This window comes from Sceloporus occidentalis, unplaced genomic scaffold, assembly GCF_023333645.1.
Source record: "Sceloporus occidentalis isolate IW3139 unplaced genomic scaffold, rSceOcc1.0.p SCAF_6, whole genome shotgun sequence".
Classification (NCBI taxonomy): Eukaryota; Metazoa; Chordata; class Lepidosauria; order Squamata; family Phrynosomatidae; genus Sceloporus; species Sceloporus occidentalis.
Window position 1 is genome coordinate 62,547,526 of NW_028316986.1, and position 19,103 is coordinate 62,566,628.

General features: G+C 37.8%; 1 protein-coding gene across 1 annotated transcript in view; it reads right to left on the bottom strand.

Annotated features, from left to right (window-relative positions):
• Positions 1–19,103, bottom strand: part of FMN2 (formin 2) — a 231,538-nt gene that overhangs the window by 12,337 nt on the left and 200,098 nt on the right. Inside the window, exon 16 of the mRNA XM_089529847.1 lies at positions 6,471–6,620. Coding sequence (XP_089385973.1) covers positions 6,471–6,620 — 150 coding nt within the window. The remainder of the gene's footprint in view (positions 1–6,470; positions 6,621–19,103) is intronic.

The following is a 19,103-nucleotide window of genomic DNA, read 5'->3' on the forward strand; positions in this document are numbered from 1 at the left end:
TCCTTGAGCTTTGAGAATCACCCGTGAGTGCTAAGACTGACTTCTCTCCCACATATTCCCAATTTCTTGCCACAACTACACACTAGAACATAAACAAAATATTAAGGACAAAACTATATATTATATAGGAGAGGCATACTTTGCTTTTCATGTCAAAGCAGCCATTTTTGAAGAGAGAACTGAGAGTGAGAAATTGCACTAAACTGCGAGAGGGGGCTCATACAGCATGCTGACTTGGGTGGAAAGGGAGATGGCAGCAGGAGGATCTCCGTGGAACCATAAATCAAGACTTTGGGCCAAGACTAAAGAAAATTTGGATCTGGCTAGGAAATTAGCATGATCATGCAGGTTGAGTAGCTTCAGAGGTGTCCTCAGTAAAGCATACATGTACATACAGTATAAGAAAGAGATGGAAAGAACAGTAGCAGTTATGAAAAGTGAAACTTGGATCATAGGAAGATTTCCTATAAGCAGGTCATCGACTGAGGGACTTCAGTCACTCTTAAACTGGTAAATTTGAAAACAACAAACAAAATTGTACTACCCTTTCAATCTTGCAGCCTTTCCATCTGAAAAACAAATAATGGTAATTCCCACATCTCCAGGTGTCTTATTCTCAAGTCAGATTTGCTGTTTTGTATTCTGAGGGCTAACAAAAGATCCCTTAAATTATTTCAGGAGCACATGCCTTGTGCTATAAGATTTAATGCCCTTCTTGGGAAGAAGCAGTGACAGCTTACTAGCATGCTCCTTCCTATGCAATGCATAGCTACACAATGCCAGACTTTAAATAGTTCAACAGCAAGCTTTAAATCATCCTGCCAAGTAATCTGTAGGGAGACATACCAGTCTTTCTTCAGAGGGAGATCAATGAACTGCGGAGACATATTGGCCAGGAATCTCTCCTTTCATCTAGATGTACAACACGACACACCAGGTGCCAGCTTAACTGCTATTCTTGCAAGAATGGGCAACTTTTATAGCTAAGTAAGACTGAAATGCACTGTGTAATTTGAAAGTGTGACAGTAGCTGTCATAATGAAATAATCAAATTTAATCTGAGAAACTCTACAACAAGAACTCAGATGATTTTACTCCAGCTCATATTCATACCAAACTTTTATACAGTGTAATTCTATTAGTTGCACTTGTTTTAAATTGCCACCAACTTAAAGAATGGCTGTGTAGATATAAGCCACCTTTAATGTAACAAGTTTAGAGATAGTAAAGTGAATCTGCTCTAATTCTTTTCAGCTAAGTATGAATTCTTGCTTCAGCAGACAATTGAGCGTTCAGCTGTAGATGTACAGCCTTCACCCAGGATAGGCAGAGGTTAACAGATGAGAAGAAACCTTCAGCCATGCAGTGAACATCACAAAAAAACCATAAAACCCCAACATTCTGGTCTTATTCTCACTCACAGCAGTATAGAACTGGCTCTAATAGAGAATCAGTACCAATCAAAGGAAGAATTTTCCTGCTCATGGAAACTCAAGTGAGCTTAAGAATATTGTTGTTCTGCCAGCTGGGAGCATTTATAGCACGTGTACCAGGAAGAAAAATATCAAACTCCATAAGGATATCTCATCTGTCCCTCTCATTTCAAATGCTTTTTCAGTTCTTTCTGAAAGAAGAATGTACTGTGGATCTTCACCTCCAGAACCTCCTTAGTCTACATTATTTGCTTAGTTTTAATCTAATCAGTAAGAGAAAAGTACTCTTAGAAATTTCATCCAGATTGCTTCAGAGGGCAGCTGTCAACTGCAGTCACAGTGACACAGACTACAACCCCTTTGCAGTAAATTTCCTAAAAGGTTATGATTAGATTGCAAAGCAAAGGCTTGCCTTCTTGCCCGAGTTCTTCCTTTGGGTACTCCATGGATCTTTGGCATTTTCTCTGTCCCTTCCTCCTGAAGACTCAGTTAGAGCAACAATAATTGTGGGGTGGGGGCTTGGAGGCATCTGTCTATGCCACTACAAAGGAAGGAAAAGAAAGGCTATGCAAGTGCGTTTTTGCCAATGCACTTTTTGTGGGAACTTAATATAAGTTGTTTGTTTCAGGAAGAAAACTTTTTGTCCCTTTCAATTCACACCCCACCTAAAACAATGGAGAAATGGTAGGGGATGAGTGGCTTAGAAAACCCTGGAATGAGCAATTAAGATTCCTGCCATTTGTCTGGAAGGACACATTGCCCTCTCTTAGCCAGAAATCTCAGCAGTGAAGACTAATGATGGGTACTAAAAGAACACAGTGCAGTCACACTCCATAGCTGTCAATGTTGAGCTGAGTAAATCCTTGGATACACTCATGTATTATGAATGACTGGAATGTAACCCATTGTTCATGGACGCAATATCTGGTTACTCAAAGATTCTAGCACATACCCTATTGGATTTTGTTTTGTTTTGTTTTAGAAGTCAGCATTCAAAACAAAATTCTAGAAAGAGTAAAAGGTCAAAGGTTTCACAGCAAAGTTTAAAAATAAACAAGTGTGACATTAAGATATGTTGATATGAATGGAAAAGTGCTCCATTTCTGCTAAAAACTTGCTTGAAATTCTCTTTGAACAAGGAAGGATATCCAGATGAATGCAATGAATTAAACCCAATTTCCAATAAAGTGAATTAACAATGAAATAACAACTAATGTCATTTGTTGATTACATAGCATTGCTAAAATGAAATTGGAAAATGCCGCACTTGTAAAGGAGATGATAACTGTTTTAAAAAGAACCGTTGACATGATGAATTAGCTATAAACAAATCTTGTTGGAAGGAATCATTATCATCACCATCATCATCATCATCGAATCGGAGCTGGAAGAGACCTCAAGAGCCACTCAGTCCAGCTCCCTGCCATGTGGGAACTCACAATCAAAGCACCATCCAACCCGTTTTAAAATCTGAAAAGAAGGAGTCTCCACTCCGAGGAAGTGTGTTCCACTATCAAACAGCTCTTACTATTTTCAATATCATCACCATCACTATCATCATTTGCTCCTACTGCTGCTGGAATGAATTGTTTCCTTGTTATTTCACTCAGTCATGGCAAACTGCTTCAAAAACTCCTTAGCTAACTTTTTAAAATTATCAACTTTTTAAAATTGTCAGAATTAGAATTTATTGTTTGCCACTTTAAATTGTTTTAGCTTGTACCTTTCCCTTAACAGGGAATTTCACAGGTAAGTTCAGTTAATATGACAGCCATTTTTCCACACTGGTTTAATTCAATGTCTTGGTGAGTATGACCTGTGCCAATCAGATTTCTTTATGTAACTCAGGATTACATCACCTTTTATTCACCTTATCCATTTTCAATCAGTTATTTGGCTAAGGATCTAAACAAAGGTGAGTCCTGAAGATAGCAGCTGCAAGCCTCCAAGAGTGCTATCCATGACTGGTTGGTGCTGATATGTTCAGCAATAGAGGTTGAGCTTAATTTACTTCCATGCCTGATCAACCCTTCAAATTAGCCAGAAATAACAATAAAGGAGCAAGCATTATTAAACTGTAATAAAAAAGCAAACATTATTGAACAGTAATAAGTGGAGATAAGAAGAGAACCCATTCCCTCTCACCATATTTCTGTAAGACCAATGTTAGAGTTGAAGGATAAATCCATGGATGCACACTTAAGTATAATAAGCTTGGGATCTATCATCTCTGCTTGATTATTGAAATAGCATTTCAGAATATCTAGTCTTAAGAATGAATGCATGGACAGCCATAACTACTGGTAGTTTCGTGTAACGTTTGCACTATTGTTTACATCTATAAGCTTCAATAGCCTGTAGTGCAATACTTCAAGGAACTGATAAATTCACTCATGCCTTTTATATTCAAGTAGTCCTACTAGACTAATGCCTGGATCAAATAGGCATAGATTTATCCAGTATTTTAGATTTTATAATGAAGGATGCAAACTCTAGTACTAGATAGCATAAGAAAGGAACTCTGCAGAGGGTATAGGTCATTCAACTGTTAAGATGAGGAAAAGGTTGTATCTATATTGTCAAACGTATGCTACTTAAGACAAGGAAGCCATGCTAATACATTAGCTAAGGAAACACAGATTAGTAAATCTGACTCTGAGTCAAGCCACAGATTGAAAGGCAGCATGTTCCCTACAGAGTAGTTCCTTGTATTCTTATCTACAGGGTAAAAACAAGTCAAAATAGCCTGTTTTAACAAAAATACCTATAATTTTTCTAACACCTAAAAGACTAAGATATTTATTGTGGCATCAGCTATACTGGACTAGAACAACCTTCAACGTCTGATAAAGCCAGCTCTAATTTTATGGCATAATACACATGTTTTCCTTTAAGGTGTTATAGTTGTTTATCTTCAAAGGTGAGAAAGTCAAAGGGAAAGTGAGTCTATCAGCCTTCATTAATTGTTTTGATTTAATGATTCATATCCTGCCCTGCCCAATTAAGAGGAATATCATTTGTGACAGAAAAAATATAACAATATAGCAATATAGCTATATATGCATAATAATGGGTAACAATAAGGTCTCAGCCATAACAACATACTTTTCAACCTTGCTGATGCATAAAAGACAAGGTACTTAAATTGTACGTGAAATTTAACAGCATTGGGGCTACTGCAGAAAGTGCTCTACTACACCTTCTTCTCTTTAGAATGGATGTCAGGCATTGACTCTCCTACCAATGTTGTCAATGGTTCTAAAAGGAGACAATCTTCTTTTAAAAACCCCAGTCCTACTGTAGAACAGGAATGGGAAAAATGTAGCCATCTAGATATTGTTGAACTACAGTTCACAGCACTCCTCATCATTAGCTATGAAAATTAAGTTCTTATGAGAACTGCAATCCAACAATATCTGGAGGGCTGAGCAATTCCCATTCCTGCCCTAGGCTCTTAGAACTGAAGGGAGCTCTGAGATTATTTTGTGTAATCTGCAATTCAAGATGCACCTGTATATCCACAAAAAAAGGAACAAATATAAGAAATATGGGTAACTGAGCATACTAAAATGCTTGTCCCCATAAGGAATCAGTTGCCAAAGCTCTACCAAAACAGATGTCTTCAATAACACTTGGAAGGATACCATACAGAGCCCAGTTCAGTTAATTTAAGAAAGAAATTTCAGAGTGTGGGAGAATCCACTGAGAATATTCTCTTCTCCAGGTTAAAAATAGCCAGTTTTTTCAACTATTTCAACTGACCAAGTTCCAGACTGCTCAGTACTACTATTATCTTGCTATTCTCTGGATGCATTCTAGAATGGTGCTGCTTAATCTATCTGGTGTTGGAGATTGGCAGCTCCCACCTCAAATGTGCCAGGAACTGGTACCATATTTTTGTCCACTGACTACAAATCTTTCTTTCTTGGAAATTCACAGTGGGTCAACATTTAGTAAATACCTCATGGAATACCAGTTGTATACAAACCACCACTTTGTATAGCACTGATATAGAAGCTAACCCCAGGCTTAATTGCTGTAAGATGAGCTGACTATGTTGTGGCTTCCTTATCATGCCAAAGATGGGATACTACATTTTGCAACACTTCTAGTTGCCATTTTAAAAAACAACAATAATAAAAATTTGGAGGATGATCAGTTAAAAAGCTTCAAGATGTGGCAAGCAACAGCAGATTAGAGAAGCATGGTGTTGTAGTTTGAATGTTGGACTAGGACTCTGGGAGACCAACGTTCAAATCTCCACTTAGCCCTCGGAACCTTAGGCAAAACACATTCACTCAGCCTCAGAGAAAGCCAATGGTGAATTCCCTTTGAATAAATCTTGTCAGGAAAACTCTAGGATAAGTTTGCCTTAGAGATGTCATAAACTGGAAATGATAAGCACACAGAATAGCAGGTTCTTTAGAGCAAGTATGGAGAACTTCCACCTAGTCTATGAACTCTTTCTGTTCTTATTTCTGATTACTGATCACTGATAACATAATATTTAAGAGCTTGGCTTCTGTATTGTGAAATGGAATTGTGCTTTGCACCCTAGCAAGCTTTCATGAAGGTGATTTCTCCTGAGTGCATAGAACTAAGCCACATTTTGCAGGTCTGAAAGCTGGTACACTGAAACTTACTACTGAACAGGCATGCTATGTTTTGCAGGGGAAAAAGTCCAACATTCTAGACTCTGCTTACAGTACTTTGCTTTTGGTCCAACTCTGTGCCCTTCACCCCTTCCTCGTTGGTGCAATGAAAATGGAATTCAGCCTCTGGGCTGAAAAAATATCTTTATTCCTTATTCAAAGTAGGAAAGGAGGTACTGAAGTCTTATGCAGAAAATTGGAGCATCTGAAAGAACTTTATAACCAACAGGGGAGGGGAGTTATGAATATGTAGCCCATTGTTATTATGGTGTTTGAACAAAGAAAATAATCTAAACCAAGGCAAATATATATGCATGATGATTTCTGAACATATTTATCACAGCATTCCAAATAGGTTTAAAGCCATAAAAATGATGATACTTGCCTTTCTTGCAAAATAAGCTTATTTTCCTTTTTCCAGAACTCCTTGAAGTCAGAACTGAATTCATGCCAAATACTAAAGAAAGCATTTAGGGACACTTCCTTCTCACCCATTTTTGCTTTCATACAGAAATATGCTGCAGTCTCCAAAAAGCTGTAGAAGAAATCAAAGATAGAACCTGTTTTTAGCATCAGTGAACAACATTCTTATTTCATCCATCACACATGATATCTATTAACGATGTTGATTAGTTTCATGTCAAAGAGATATAATCTTAATTCTTTTATTTTCAGAATCTATACTCTGTTTACTTAGGAAAAGTAGGTTTGGCATTTATCACATATGTATCATTGTGAGGGCAGAACCCTGAATTAATTTTTAAAACCAATAAAAACAAAACCACCATTGCCATTTACATGCAATGTTTTTACTACACTTCAATCATTTTACAAAACAGACCGTACTGGCCATTGTTGCTGAAAAAATATAAACACTATTAGATTCCTTTCCTGCAATAAAGATTAAATGCTGCATGTCAGCTGAGTGCTATGATAGACAGGAAATCCTACAATTAAACCCAACAACTGTGAAACAACAAATCATGTTTGGAAAGTGTTCTATTATGGATCAGTAGATTTCTTTGCCCTGTCTATTATATGACAGATGGATAATACATGCACATAAACAGGGGCTAGGGCAAAACATTCTGTTCATTTTTTTTTCCTATTCAAGTGTCCATAATAGGGTAAAAATAAACATATGAGGAAGGGATGGTGCTAGTTCCTCACTTCTCTGTTGTCACCTTCTCTTGTGGAACAGGGCAGTTTGAAAAGGAGAGCTTCCCTCTCCTGTGTTTATTTTAATCCTACAGACAAACAAGTAACTAAACAAAGTTATTATTTTTGGACATCCTACTTGGAGGTGAGCAAAAACAACCTCAAAGCCTGAATCAATGCACATCTTTAAAGTTAGTAGATGAAATATGCTCAATAAAGAAATTCCTTGTTTAAATCCTTTTAAGAGAACTATATATGCAGGAAAGACTCCTGAGTCCCATGTTTTCAATGTTTTATAAGTAAGCAACATGGCTTACAAAAATGTCACCTGAGCATGAAAACTAATCAGTCTCCCAAGCATTTCCAGTCCCTCAAATATGAACACACACATACATCACATGTGTTACTATGTTATTAGCTATTTAGGTTATAATTATTTTGCTACCTTTATCCATTTGTTTTATTATAACTCTCTCTCTCTTTTTTTAACTGTAAATTGCCCTGAGTTTTTTTAAAAAATAATAAAAATTAAAAGTTGTATAAATTATCTTAAAATAAGTAAATACATAAATTAAAAAAATCAGTTGTCAATATCTTTGGAAGACTTTGCCTCCTTGTGGACTCAGACTGTTGGATGCTGAGGGCCCACATATGAACCTAGTCATGTTATAAATGAGCAAAATCCTTCAAAGAAGGAATAGAATCATGAGATCAAACACTTCAGAACACCAATGACCATGGTGGAAGAGATAGAAAATCAATATTATATTAGATATGAGATTTTGTTGTGTGCCTTTAAGTAATTTCCAGTTTATGGTGACCCTATGGCCACCCTATCATGGGGTTTTCTTGATAAGATCTGTTCATAGGGAGTTTGCCTTTGCCTTCCTTTGAAGCTGAGAGATTGTGACTTACCCAAGTTCACTAGTGAGTTCTTATGGGTGTGGAGAATGGTCTTCCACAGTCATAATCCAGCACTCAAACCACTACACCATGCTGGATTTCTGAATCAAGGGTAGCTGACAACAAATATTTAAAAAGGCAGAAATATTGAGGTCTTCCGGTCTTCCTGGCCCATGTGTGGTGGGCAGAGGGGGATTGAGGAGGGGGAGCAGGGCTAGCAAGCATGGCTCCAGACCTCCCAAAAGTGTGAGAGCTACAAATGCCTGAAATGGGTTTGTATTGTCCAAACCTGACATGTTTACTGCATGTCATGATATATGCAACAATCCTGTTTGACAGGTAAAGCCTGGAGCTACCCTTGGAATGGGATGTTAGATCCACAGAACAACACTGTTTCCCAAAGGAAAGAGGAGAATGAAAAAGCACCACATTAAAAGCAGTCCTTCCAAGCACTATGTTAAGTAACAATAAACTGGAATTCTCTAACCTGAAGCATTTTCAACAATTAGGAAGCCAGACTTGAATGAAATTCCCACAAATACAGGTAAATGCTCAAGGAGTTTGATAAACAGTCGTAACATTTATCAGAAACATGGATGCTTTTTTGTTGTTTCAGAATACTATAGGATCAAACGGGGGGGGGGGGGGGTTCAAGGCAGGCCTTTGCACAGAGCACAGCTAATCTTGCTGGGAACCAAAAGAAAGCCAATTGAGACACACATAGGCATTTAACTGCTAGTGGAATTCCTTTATCTAAACAGCTAAAAATTATAGAGAAGTCCTCAGCCAGGTCACTTCCACAGCAGCAGAGCTGTCTGCAAAGTACAAAATATCAGGCATTGGTACACTGTCAGTGATAATATACAAATATGACTTACATACAAATATGGAGAATACAGGCTGCAGTACAAGTAGGTTTAAAAGCAATGTTTCTGAAGAATTAACTTGTTTATCAAGTAAGCACAGCAAATTGCCTTTAAAGTAATCACCTCCGTTTGGTCTGAGAAAGTTTTCCATATATGGTAGTTAAACCATCTCTACAGTGTCCATTTATTTTTTAAAAAGGAAACAGATGAGCAAGTGCAGGGTTTTGCTTTTCTTTTTAAAAAAAAAATCTACCATGCCTTTACAGTTGTTATATTTCTCTACATACAGAGGTCACAGATCAGAACTGTGTATTTGGAGGCTAAAATCATGATCTATTTCTCCTTGTACAATTTTCAAATTGTCTTCATTAATGAATAGCAATAGCAATAGCAAATACATTTCTATACCACTTATCAGTGCACTGAAGCACTCCCTGGGTGGTTTACAATGTGTAAGCTAATTGACCCCAATAAGCTAGGTACAATGAAGATGAGATGTAGGTATAACCATCCCTTTGTAAATGTTGAGTATGAGATATATGGGATGCCACTTAACCCTTAAGAATCGCAAGAAGAGATGATCCAATATGTATTAGCAAACTCTTTCCTGCCAAAGGACAAAGATTTTCCTTAGCACCCTGCTACCAAGAAAAAAAGTTGTACAACTATCTCCAAGTGCTCTTTATCATATCATAGCTTGCTGTATCACTACTCATTTCCCACAATGCCATGGAATGATACAAGGGCCATTGCACACAGCTATATTTAATGGTCACATGGGATGAGGAAGGGTCTTGCAGAAAGTGTATAAAAGAGACTGTGCCTTAGCAATAATCCAAATCAAGAGATGACAAAGAAGCACACCATTGGGGCAGTAAATCCACTGCAGGTTTTAGTGTGAACATTAAAGGAGTTATCAAAGTGCTAAACTCTATACTCAAACGAAGTCTAGCACACATGACGGCTCCTTAAAGTTTGGACTAAATCAAAGTAGATTCACTGCTTGCTGACATGAAAGCTACCACCTGCCACTGCTTAATGTACTTGCCCATGAACTGTAATGCCTTTCCAGAAATGGTCTATAAGTAGGACAGCCTTAAACATTTGGAAATTTCAGCTGGTGTTTGGGCTCCAGACAAGCTGCAAAGACTTGAGTGTGAAAATTTGTCCAGCTCTTGCTTTGGACTAAAGTTCCTTTTCTCATCCTGCTTGTTGAGTGCTTTTTAGTGGTCCTATCCCACTCTGTTTTCTAACTGGTTTTTAAAGTTAGTTTTGTGGATTCTAATTGTAACATTGTTTATTGTATTTTATTCAACACTGTTCAGATTTCCTAAAAGCAGTGCATAAGCATCAATCTCAGGACCTGGAGCTTCTTCTTCAGTCTGTGGGGCCGGAGTAGAAAACTCAGGGAGAGAGCATTTTCTTGAAAAGTCTGTGCAGATATATATATTTCTCCCTGGTTAGCATTGGTGTATTTTATTTGACTGGCACACTCTGTGCAACTGTGGTTGATCCATAAGGTATCCTTAATCAGGGATTGCCTTGTAACATTACCAAGGCTAGCCTCCTGTGTCATGACAGGTTTTGGCCTCAATATAGTAATCTTATATAGATAACCAACAAAGAACTGTTGTTGTTGCTGTTGCTGTTGTTGTTGTTGTTGTGTTCCTTCAAGTCATTTCTGACTTATGACGACCAAAAGACAAACCTATTCTGGTGTTTTATTGGCATGGTTTGTCCAGGGAGTATTGCAATTGCCTTCCCCTGGGGCTGAGAGTATATGACTTGCCCCATGTCATCCAGTGGGTTTCATGGGTAAGTGAGGAGTCAACACTCAGACCACTACACCATGCTGCCTCTCCAACATCCAACAAAGAACTACTGTAGAAAATATATGAAGATCAAGAAATTATAAAATTCAGAAAACTAGAATACTTTGGTCATATAATGAAAAATAAAAAAACCTAATTGATGCTATTAAATATTTGAAGTATAATAAAATGGCAAAAAAGTTAGGGAGAAGAATTTATTTGGCAGAAAACCCTTACAAAATAATTTGGATATAATGCAATAAGTGGCTACATCTACAGAAAATTTAGCCAAGCTCTGACAGGAAAAAATGAGGAGAAGGAAAAAAAAAAGGTAAAATTACAAGTCATAATAGATGCTAATAAAAATTTAATAAAGTACTTCTCCGAAAGGCCAAGTGAAGAATGAGATAGGGCTTATTGATGTAGGGATTAGAAAACTGGAACTGTTGGGAGTGCTCTGTCATGGTTGTGTGCTCAATGGAAGTGTCAAAACTGCCAGCCCAAGCTACACATCTTTCTGGCCCTGTATTTGTTAAACACAACATCACTTTGGTGAGGTCACAATGTGTCTGCACTTCAGCTTCCTTATCAGTAATTTGGGAACACTTACCAGTGAAGAGCCAGTTTTTGTAAGGTTAAGGTATTGTTTGTATAGCTCTTGGAGATGCTTATCTCAAGGGTGCCTGAGCAAAGAGTACTGTTGTATCTATGCTTCCATCACTAGTGCCGAAGGTGGGGGAAGGTTGCTATAGGGGATTAACAGAGGCAGCAAAGGTCAGCAGCTTTGCTCCAGCTAGCATGACTTTCCAAATCCTACTTAAAAACAAGTCATTGGTTGTTCACACCGCTGTTTTGTTTATGGAGGGCAGGGTGTAATATCTGCTACAATGATTTCAGAGCAGTTCAGATTCCACATGTTAAAAATTTAAATATCCTTACGTAAATAAATGGGTGAAGATAGTTCCTTATCCTTGGTTTTAGCTTTATATGGCTACAAGTCCAGAGGCAGTGATTCAATTCCTGTCTCTGAATGCGTCACTAATTTTCTTATTTATTCATATTTATTTATTTAAAACATTTCTTTCCTACATTTTGACAGGGCCACCTTCAAGGAGCCTAATACTAGATTTCAAAACAATAAAACAAATTAAAAGAAAACATCATTAAAATAAGGAAAAATACAAAACTAAAAGTCCACCCCAAACTCCAAACAAGCCAAAGCCACAGATTAGTCAACAGCAGAACCAAACAGTAGGGAGAAAAATATGAAACAAAGTCCCAACACCAACAACTCACGTAAACATGCTAGACTGAACTAGGTGCCAAAAAGAAAAGGAAAAAGAGGTAATACCAAATGAATGCCTCTGGGGAAATTCCAGATGTTTCCATTAGGCTGTCACCAAGCAAAAAGAGCCATCTTCTACAACTGTCTACTTGTGGAATGTTGGAGAAATAGGCCCATGTGTTGCAGTGGCTAGAATGATGCATTGGGATTGGGAATACCCTGGTTCAAATACCAAACTACAGTGGGCCCTCTCCTTAAGTGGGGGATCCATTCCAGATCCCCCTGCATAAGGGAAAATCTGCCTATGCTCGAGCCCCATAGGAGATAATGGGACGCATGCATGTGGCAGCGCAGTGTGCGCGCACCATTGTTCTTCTCCCTGCACGGCTTCCGTGTAAGCTGGAAACCACATGAAATGTGTCCGCGTGTGGCGCAGGCACACTGTAATTGGAAGCTCACTACCTCATAGAGTTCTGATTAGGATAAAACGGGGGTGGAAGCAAGCGCTGTTATTTTGAAAGCAAAGGAAAGCTTTGGGGGGAAAATAAGGTATAAACACAGCAAATAAAATCAACAAACTGCTGATATTGTTTATCTGACATTTTTTGCACATAACTTGTTACATTGTAAAAAGGCCATCCAAAAATCCTAGGCATACAGCTGTTTAACATGCATTGCTAATCTACATGCTGTACTTCTCACTGCACTCTCCATTTCTGGACTATAGTACTTCTGCTCGTGAACTTTAGAATTGCATTCAGTTTTTTTAAAGCACTACATCCCATCACTGACTTGTGCTTAGCTTCTGGTCTATCAAGACCTCCACGCATATTACTGCCAAGTCAGGTGTCACTCATTCTGTATTCGTGCATCTGGTTCTTCCAAGCTAAATGTAGGAAAAATTACATCTATTCTTGCTAAAATTCACTGTGATTTGCTTAAGTTTTCTGTAAGGTAAGCTTGAATTCTGATGTTGTCTTTGAGCTATTAGCTACTTCTCCCAGTCTGGTATCATCAGCAAAATTGACAAGCAACCCCCTGTATCATCTGAGTCAAGATGTTCAATAATGCCATGATGAAGACAGAACCCTGCAACACTCTGCTTATATGCAGGATGACAAAAAGCAAATAAATAAGCATTGATTAAAGAGTCAAAATATATAAGATTTGGTAAATAATTTCAGTTTACTGAAATTTCCAAGATTTCAGTTTACTGAAATATCTCAAATCAAGATTTCTACCCCCCCCCCCCATGGTGTTTTACTCAGTTCAAGAACATACTAGATAAATGTTATGAAGCTTATTCATAAGTACTGACCTATTTGTATTGGAACAGAAGAGAGGAATTATTGTCCTAATTGAGTGGATGATACTTAAAGCAAAAGTATCTTATTTTCTACTAAAAAGCACTTCCTACTTAAAATAAAGTGCAATACAATAAATATAGAAGTTTCTAAAAAAAAGGAAAGCTTGCTTTCTTGAGTTGTTATTGTGAACTGCCTTCAAGTTGATTTCAACTCATGGCAACCCCGTGGATGAGACCTCTCCAAGACACCCTTTCCTCCACTGCTCTGTTCAAGTCCTGCAGGCTCAGTCCCATGGTCTCCCGGCTTGAGTCAATCCATCTATAGTGTAGTCTTTTCCCTTTCCTACTGGCTGTTACTTGTCAAGCATTATTGTATTTTCTAATGAGTTGTTTCTTCTCATTATATGTCCAAAGAATGACAGTTTCAACTCAAGTCATTTTGGCTGCTAGGGAGAGTTCAGGCTTGATTTGTTCTAGGACCAATTTATTTCTTTTTCACAATCCATGGTATGGGTATCCACAGAACTCTCATCTAGCACTACCTTTCAAATGAACCAAATAAGCTAGTAAAGGTAAAGTTTTCCCCTTTCATGAGGTTGATTGTAGAGGGTGGTGTTAGTAAGCCAAAGAGCCAGTGTTGTCAAAAATGACTCTGTGATCATGTGGCCAGCATGACTGCACAGAACACTGTTACTTTCCCATTGCAATAATATCTATTTATCTACTTGCTCCTTTACATGCTTTTGAACTGCTAGATTGGCAGAAGCTGGGACTAGTGATGGGAGCTTACTCCATCATGCAGCACTTGGGCCTCAAACTGCTGACCTGCCAATTTTGCAATTGTCAGAGTCAGCATCTTAACTGCTGAGCCACTGGGTATAGGAAGCTAGTCAATTCTAAATTAACATTTGATATCAATAAAAGTCTGGAAGCGGAAGGGAGGGGAAATAGGTTTTAGACAACTTCAGACAATGTAGAGATGCTACTGGTCAATTGAAAGGCAGACTAGAATGTATAGATTCAACCTATCTTGGATGCTGTCTGAAAAACTCATGTGCCTTAAAAGCTCATTTTTTTTAAAGACAGTGTGCCAGCTGTGCCCCCTCCTGTAGATGTCAGACCTGGCCCTGGTGAGTCATCCCTTCAATATATAGTAGTCTGAATATTGTAACATACTCTCTTTGTGATCAGAAATTTCAGTTATAGCCAGATTACTGGCTAGGAGTCCCTCCATGTCACCACATTTAACAGGAATTGTATATTTAATAAAAATGCAAGGTTAGAGCTCCTCAGTGTTTGTTCCTAGGCTCAGGAAGTTGCTGCCAAGGAAAGCCAAGCTACTACCATTTTTGATATCATTCCATCCATGGACAAAATGTTTCTACTCAGGGATGGCTTTGACTCTTAAGATGACTTGATAGTTGAGTCAGATTTCATTCCACCAGCTTCTTTTTCACATGGTTTTTAAGTGATTTGTGCTTATGTTCCAATTAAAAATGTGTATTTTATTTTTACTAGCTCCTTGGAGTATTACATGTAATAGAATAGTAATAAATAAAATTGATTAATTAATAACAAATGTTTTCACATGGAGTAAAAAACACACTTTCCCTGTTCAAGAGAGAGGTTACACTCTTCATTTTTTCTTCTGTCATCCCCTCTTTTCACATTTAAAATGGATCATTATGTGATAAATGTGCATACCAGCATCTTCACAAAATTGTTTCCCTCTTTCCTGATTGCATCCCTGAAAATCAAATGGTAGAGTCTCTTGTAAATGCTTTCAGCTTGGGCCCAGGGTAGAAACTTATCCATTTCCAATTTCTCTTAATATTAAAATTCAATTAAGGAATGACATTGAACAGAAAATCAGTTATTATCAGGCGATAAGTTAAGTGAATTCGATGGACCAATGAAGTAGGTGATTCATTTTCAAAGTTGTTTTATTCAAGAGATTACCTCAGTTTTGGATACCAATGGATTCTGACAAGTACTCCAGGGAAAATCTGTGAGGTGTTCAAGTAGCTTGTTAGGTTCATTCTCCTTAAATAGAAAGGAGCTTTCTTGTACTAAGTGGTTTGATTCAAAATGTTGAAGATCAAAACCTTTATATGATTTCAAGGGAAATGCCTTTTTAAAAATCATTTCTGTCTTCCTTAACATGGAATCTGACCTATCTCTAGAATCACAAAATGTTGGTGAGGACTAACATACTCTATTTATATGCAGAAGAACCTGAATTCATTCTCTCCTGCTTTTGGGGGGTGGGGGGTATATCTCAAGTGGTGTTGCTAAGATGCTGTTTGGTCTAATCACTGCTTGACTAAAATGCAAATTATTATCTATAATTCCCAACATTTCTTTATCTCCCCCACTAAATAAAATGTGTTTTTTCTGCTTTACTATGGGACACCACCAATGAATACTAAGTGCTGTAGGCTCAATAATAATAATAATAATAATAATAATAATAATAATAGGATTTATTCATATGCCGCCCAATCACTGGGAATCCGGGCAGCTTACAACAGAGGGGATAATAGACAATTCCCTGCCCTCAGGCTTATAATCTAAAAAGACACAACAGAAAAGGAGAAGGGAATGGTGGGGGGGGGGGATCAGATCCAGTGGTTATTCTCTCCCTCTGAGGCCTGGACCAAGGCAGATGGACTGGAGGGAGGGCTCTTCTTCTTAACTGAGGCTGGGCCCGATGGTGTTGGGCCTGTCCTTTCACTTTTATTTTAGACAAAGGAACTGGCAGAACTGAGTATTCCCTGCCTAAGCATGTCCTACAAAATTCATGGGGTTGCCATACATTGACAGGTAATTTGCAGGCACAGCCACACACACACACATGTCTACTATTTCAAAGATTTTCAAGTAGGTAGGAATGAGGCTTCAAACTGGAAAGTGCCAGACCTTTTTTCTATTACATTTTATCAATATTGTTCAGTGAGTGATGTAATTGTTTGGGGTTTGCTGAAGACATTCCATATCACTTCAAGCTTTAATACCAGGCTGGAGCCTTCCTTGTCTGCCTGTGTAAGCTAGATAAACACAGACCTGTGTGCTTTCTTCTCATCTCAGTATACTTACCCAAAGATCTTAGGATATGCTCTTCTTATGAGCTAAACATTTCACATTTCTTTTTGCTTATGTGCCAGAAATCCATTTCTTGAATAAACACTTCACACATTGACACTCTTAAAGTCACTAAATATGATAAATAAATAAAAGAGTATACAACCTTTTAGAAACTATTAAACATCTCACTTCTGACAAATGAACAGCCAGACACTTTATGGAATCTCTAGGTCAGACATACCATTTCCTTTGCCTTCATTATGTGTGAAAGATTAATTTTTCCATTTTAGCATTTCTGCTAAACAACTTGCATTATTCTCAAAATATAGTACATTTTCAGATGCCTTCAAAAATTAATTTTCAAAATCATTTTTCCTGAATTGTAAAATGTAACAGAGTGATTGTATATTGCACCATTTCCCATAGCAAACAGAAAATCAACATTCAGTGAAACTCCAAGATAGATAATCATGAGACAGACACTTTGTGGCACATAGTCACTTCAAAAAGAAAAATCCAACCACATTAATCACATTAATTGTGCACCAGCTAATCCATCACTGCAGCTAGCAGTCATTCACTTGTCTACTTACCCAATGAACTGCTATTTCACCCTTGATTAGCAGAATGTAACTAATCTCTCATCTATTTAGTTTACTGAAGAACTGTTCTCACCCTATGCCTAAAAAGAGTGTGTCTGACACTTTTTAGCAGATGACTTCAAAATAAAACTTTCATACTATATAACTTTTTAGGGGAAAAAGCAATTCAGTTTATTGTTGCAATATTAGCAAATGTTTTATCATGCAACATATTCAGATTTTACATTCAGAATTTTCAGTGATCTATGAAGTAAAAGATGCATTACAGTGTACTCCTACTAACTAGTACAGCCTTGTCTCTAATATGAAACATTAAAAATTGCAGAAATTTTATCCATACAAGGCAAGCAAAAGACTTAAATAATCTTTAAGCAAGTGTGTTCCATAATGTATACACCACTTGAAGAGGATTCTATCCATCATAGATTTTTATCTATAAAAGCTTATGTCACCTTTTTTCCTCTTTAAATAGTGATGACATTCTTTACTATTTTTAATATCTGGAATAATCATCAGTACTATGGTTTCTTTAAAAATACAAAGGAGATGGCTAGAGACCAAACAGGGAAATAGAGCCTAAAAATAGATAAGCATAATCCACAGTACCTCTACAGAAATATACCATTTTACAAGAATGATAACTGGAAAAAAATCTAGTGTTCATATCTAGTGTTCAGATTTTTAAAATTACTTCATTATGTGCACTACTTTTCAAGTTACAGCCACACACACACACCTCTTCCTTTATCTCATCTGTCTACATCAAAGTTTAATTTCTATGGGTTGAAACAGATGGGCAAAATAAAGCAGTTTCCAGCCAATTTGAAGGTGGGATGTTTAAATGATGTGTGTCTCAAAAGCAGCAGGAAACTGGACCAAAACTGCACTCCAGGGCTAAAAACCTGAGTGAAAAGAAGCCATGATAGTGCGACTCAAGGTGGAAAATTCACATTTTAGCTGCTGAATATAAATGTCCTGACGCGAGAGCTGGACTTCAGCAAAGCAAAGAAATGAAAGTGTGACAACTCCAGTGGATGTTATTACACCATACACAAATCAGACAGTCCAGCATAGGCTGAAGGTGAATGGAGGGGTCAAGGGGGCATGTATACGTGGGTCCCATGATTGTACTTTGGCAATGTATCATGCGCACACCAATGTACTGATGCCGTGTACTGGTGGAGCATCACATATGTGACTGTGGCTGATCAAAGGGGCAGTCATGCAATGGGATGGCATATGGATTGATGTGGGAGTAGTTGGAGGTCTCAGGTGATGTTTTTGTGCAACGGTATGCATGTATGGTGGAGAGACAACAAAAGAATATTACCCAGTGGTGCAACATGGCTCCACGCCATGCAGTCAGGCCATGAATATTCAGCCCGCCTTGGGAGTAGGCCATGTAGGCTGTGGGGTTTTGACCTGCTTTGGGATAAAGCAGGATCAAGACACTTTTTCCTGCCCTATGACAACTAGTTTTCTATTATGGCAAAACCCACGTCCTTGTGGTCTTTTTAATATATATATATATATATATATATATATATATATATATATATATTTATTGTCACTTTTGGGTCAGATTAAGGTTTTGGGATGAGATACATTATTTTGGACCAGAAATAGCTCTTATGCCCTTGGTGCATCATGTCTATCAAGAGCTACACAAAAGAGATGACTATAGGGATGTACAAACAGCCCGGAAGGGGTGCCCTCCAGCCACCCCTTCTTCATCGGGGCCATGGCAACTTCACACCAAGGTCCCAATTTGGCTGAAGAAGGGGTGGCTGGAGGCCACCCCTTCAGGGCTGTTTGTACAGTCCCATAGTTATCTCTTTTGTGTAGCTCTTGATAGAAATGATACACCAATGAAGTAGGTGATTAATTTTCAAAATTGTTTTATTCAAGAGATTGCCTCAGTTGTGGATACCAATTGATTCTGACAAGTACTCCAGGGAAAATCTGCGAGGTGTTTGAAAGACTGATCTAGCCTCAAAAAGCGG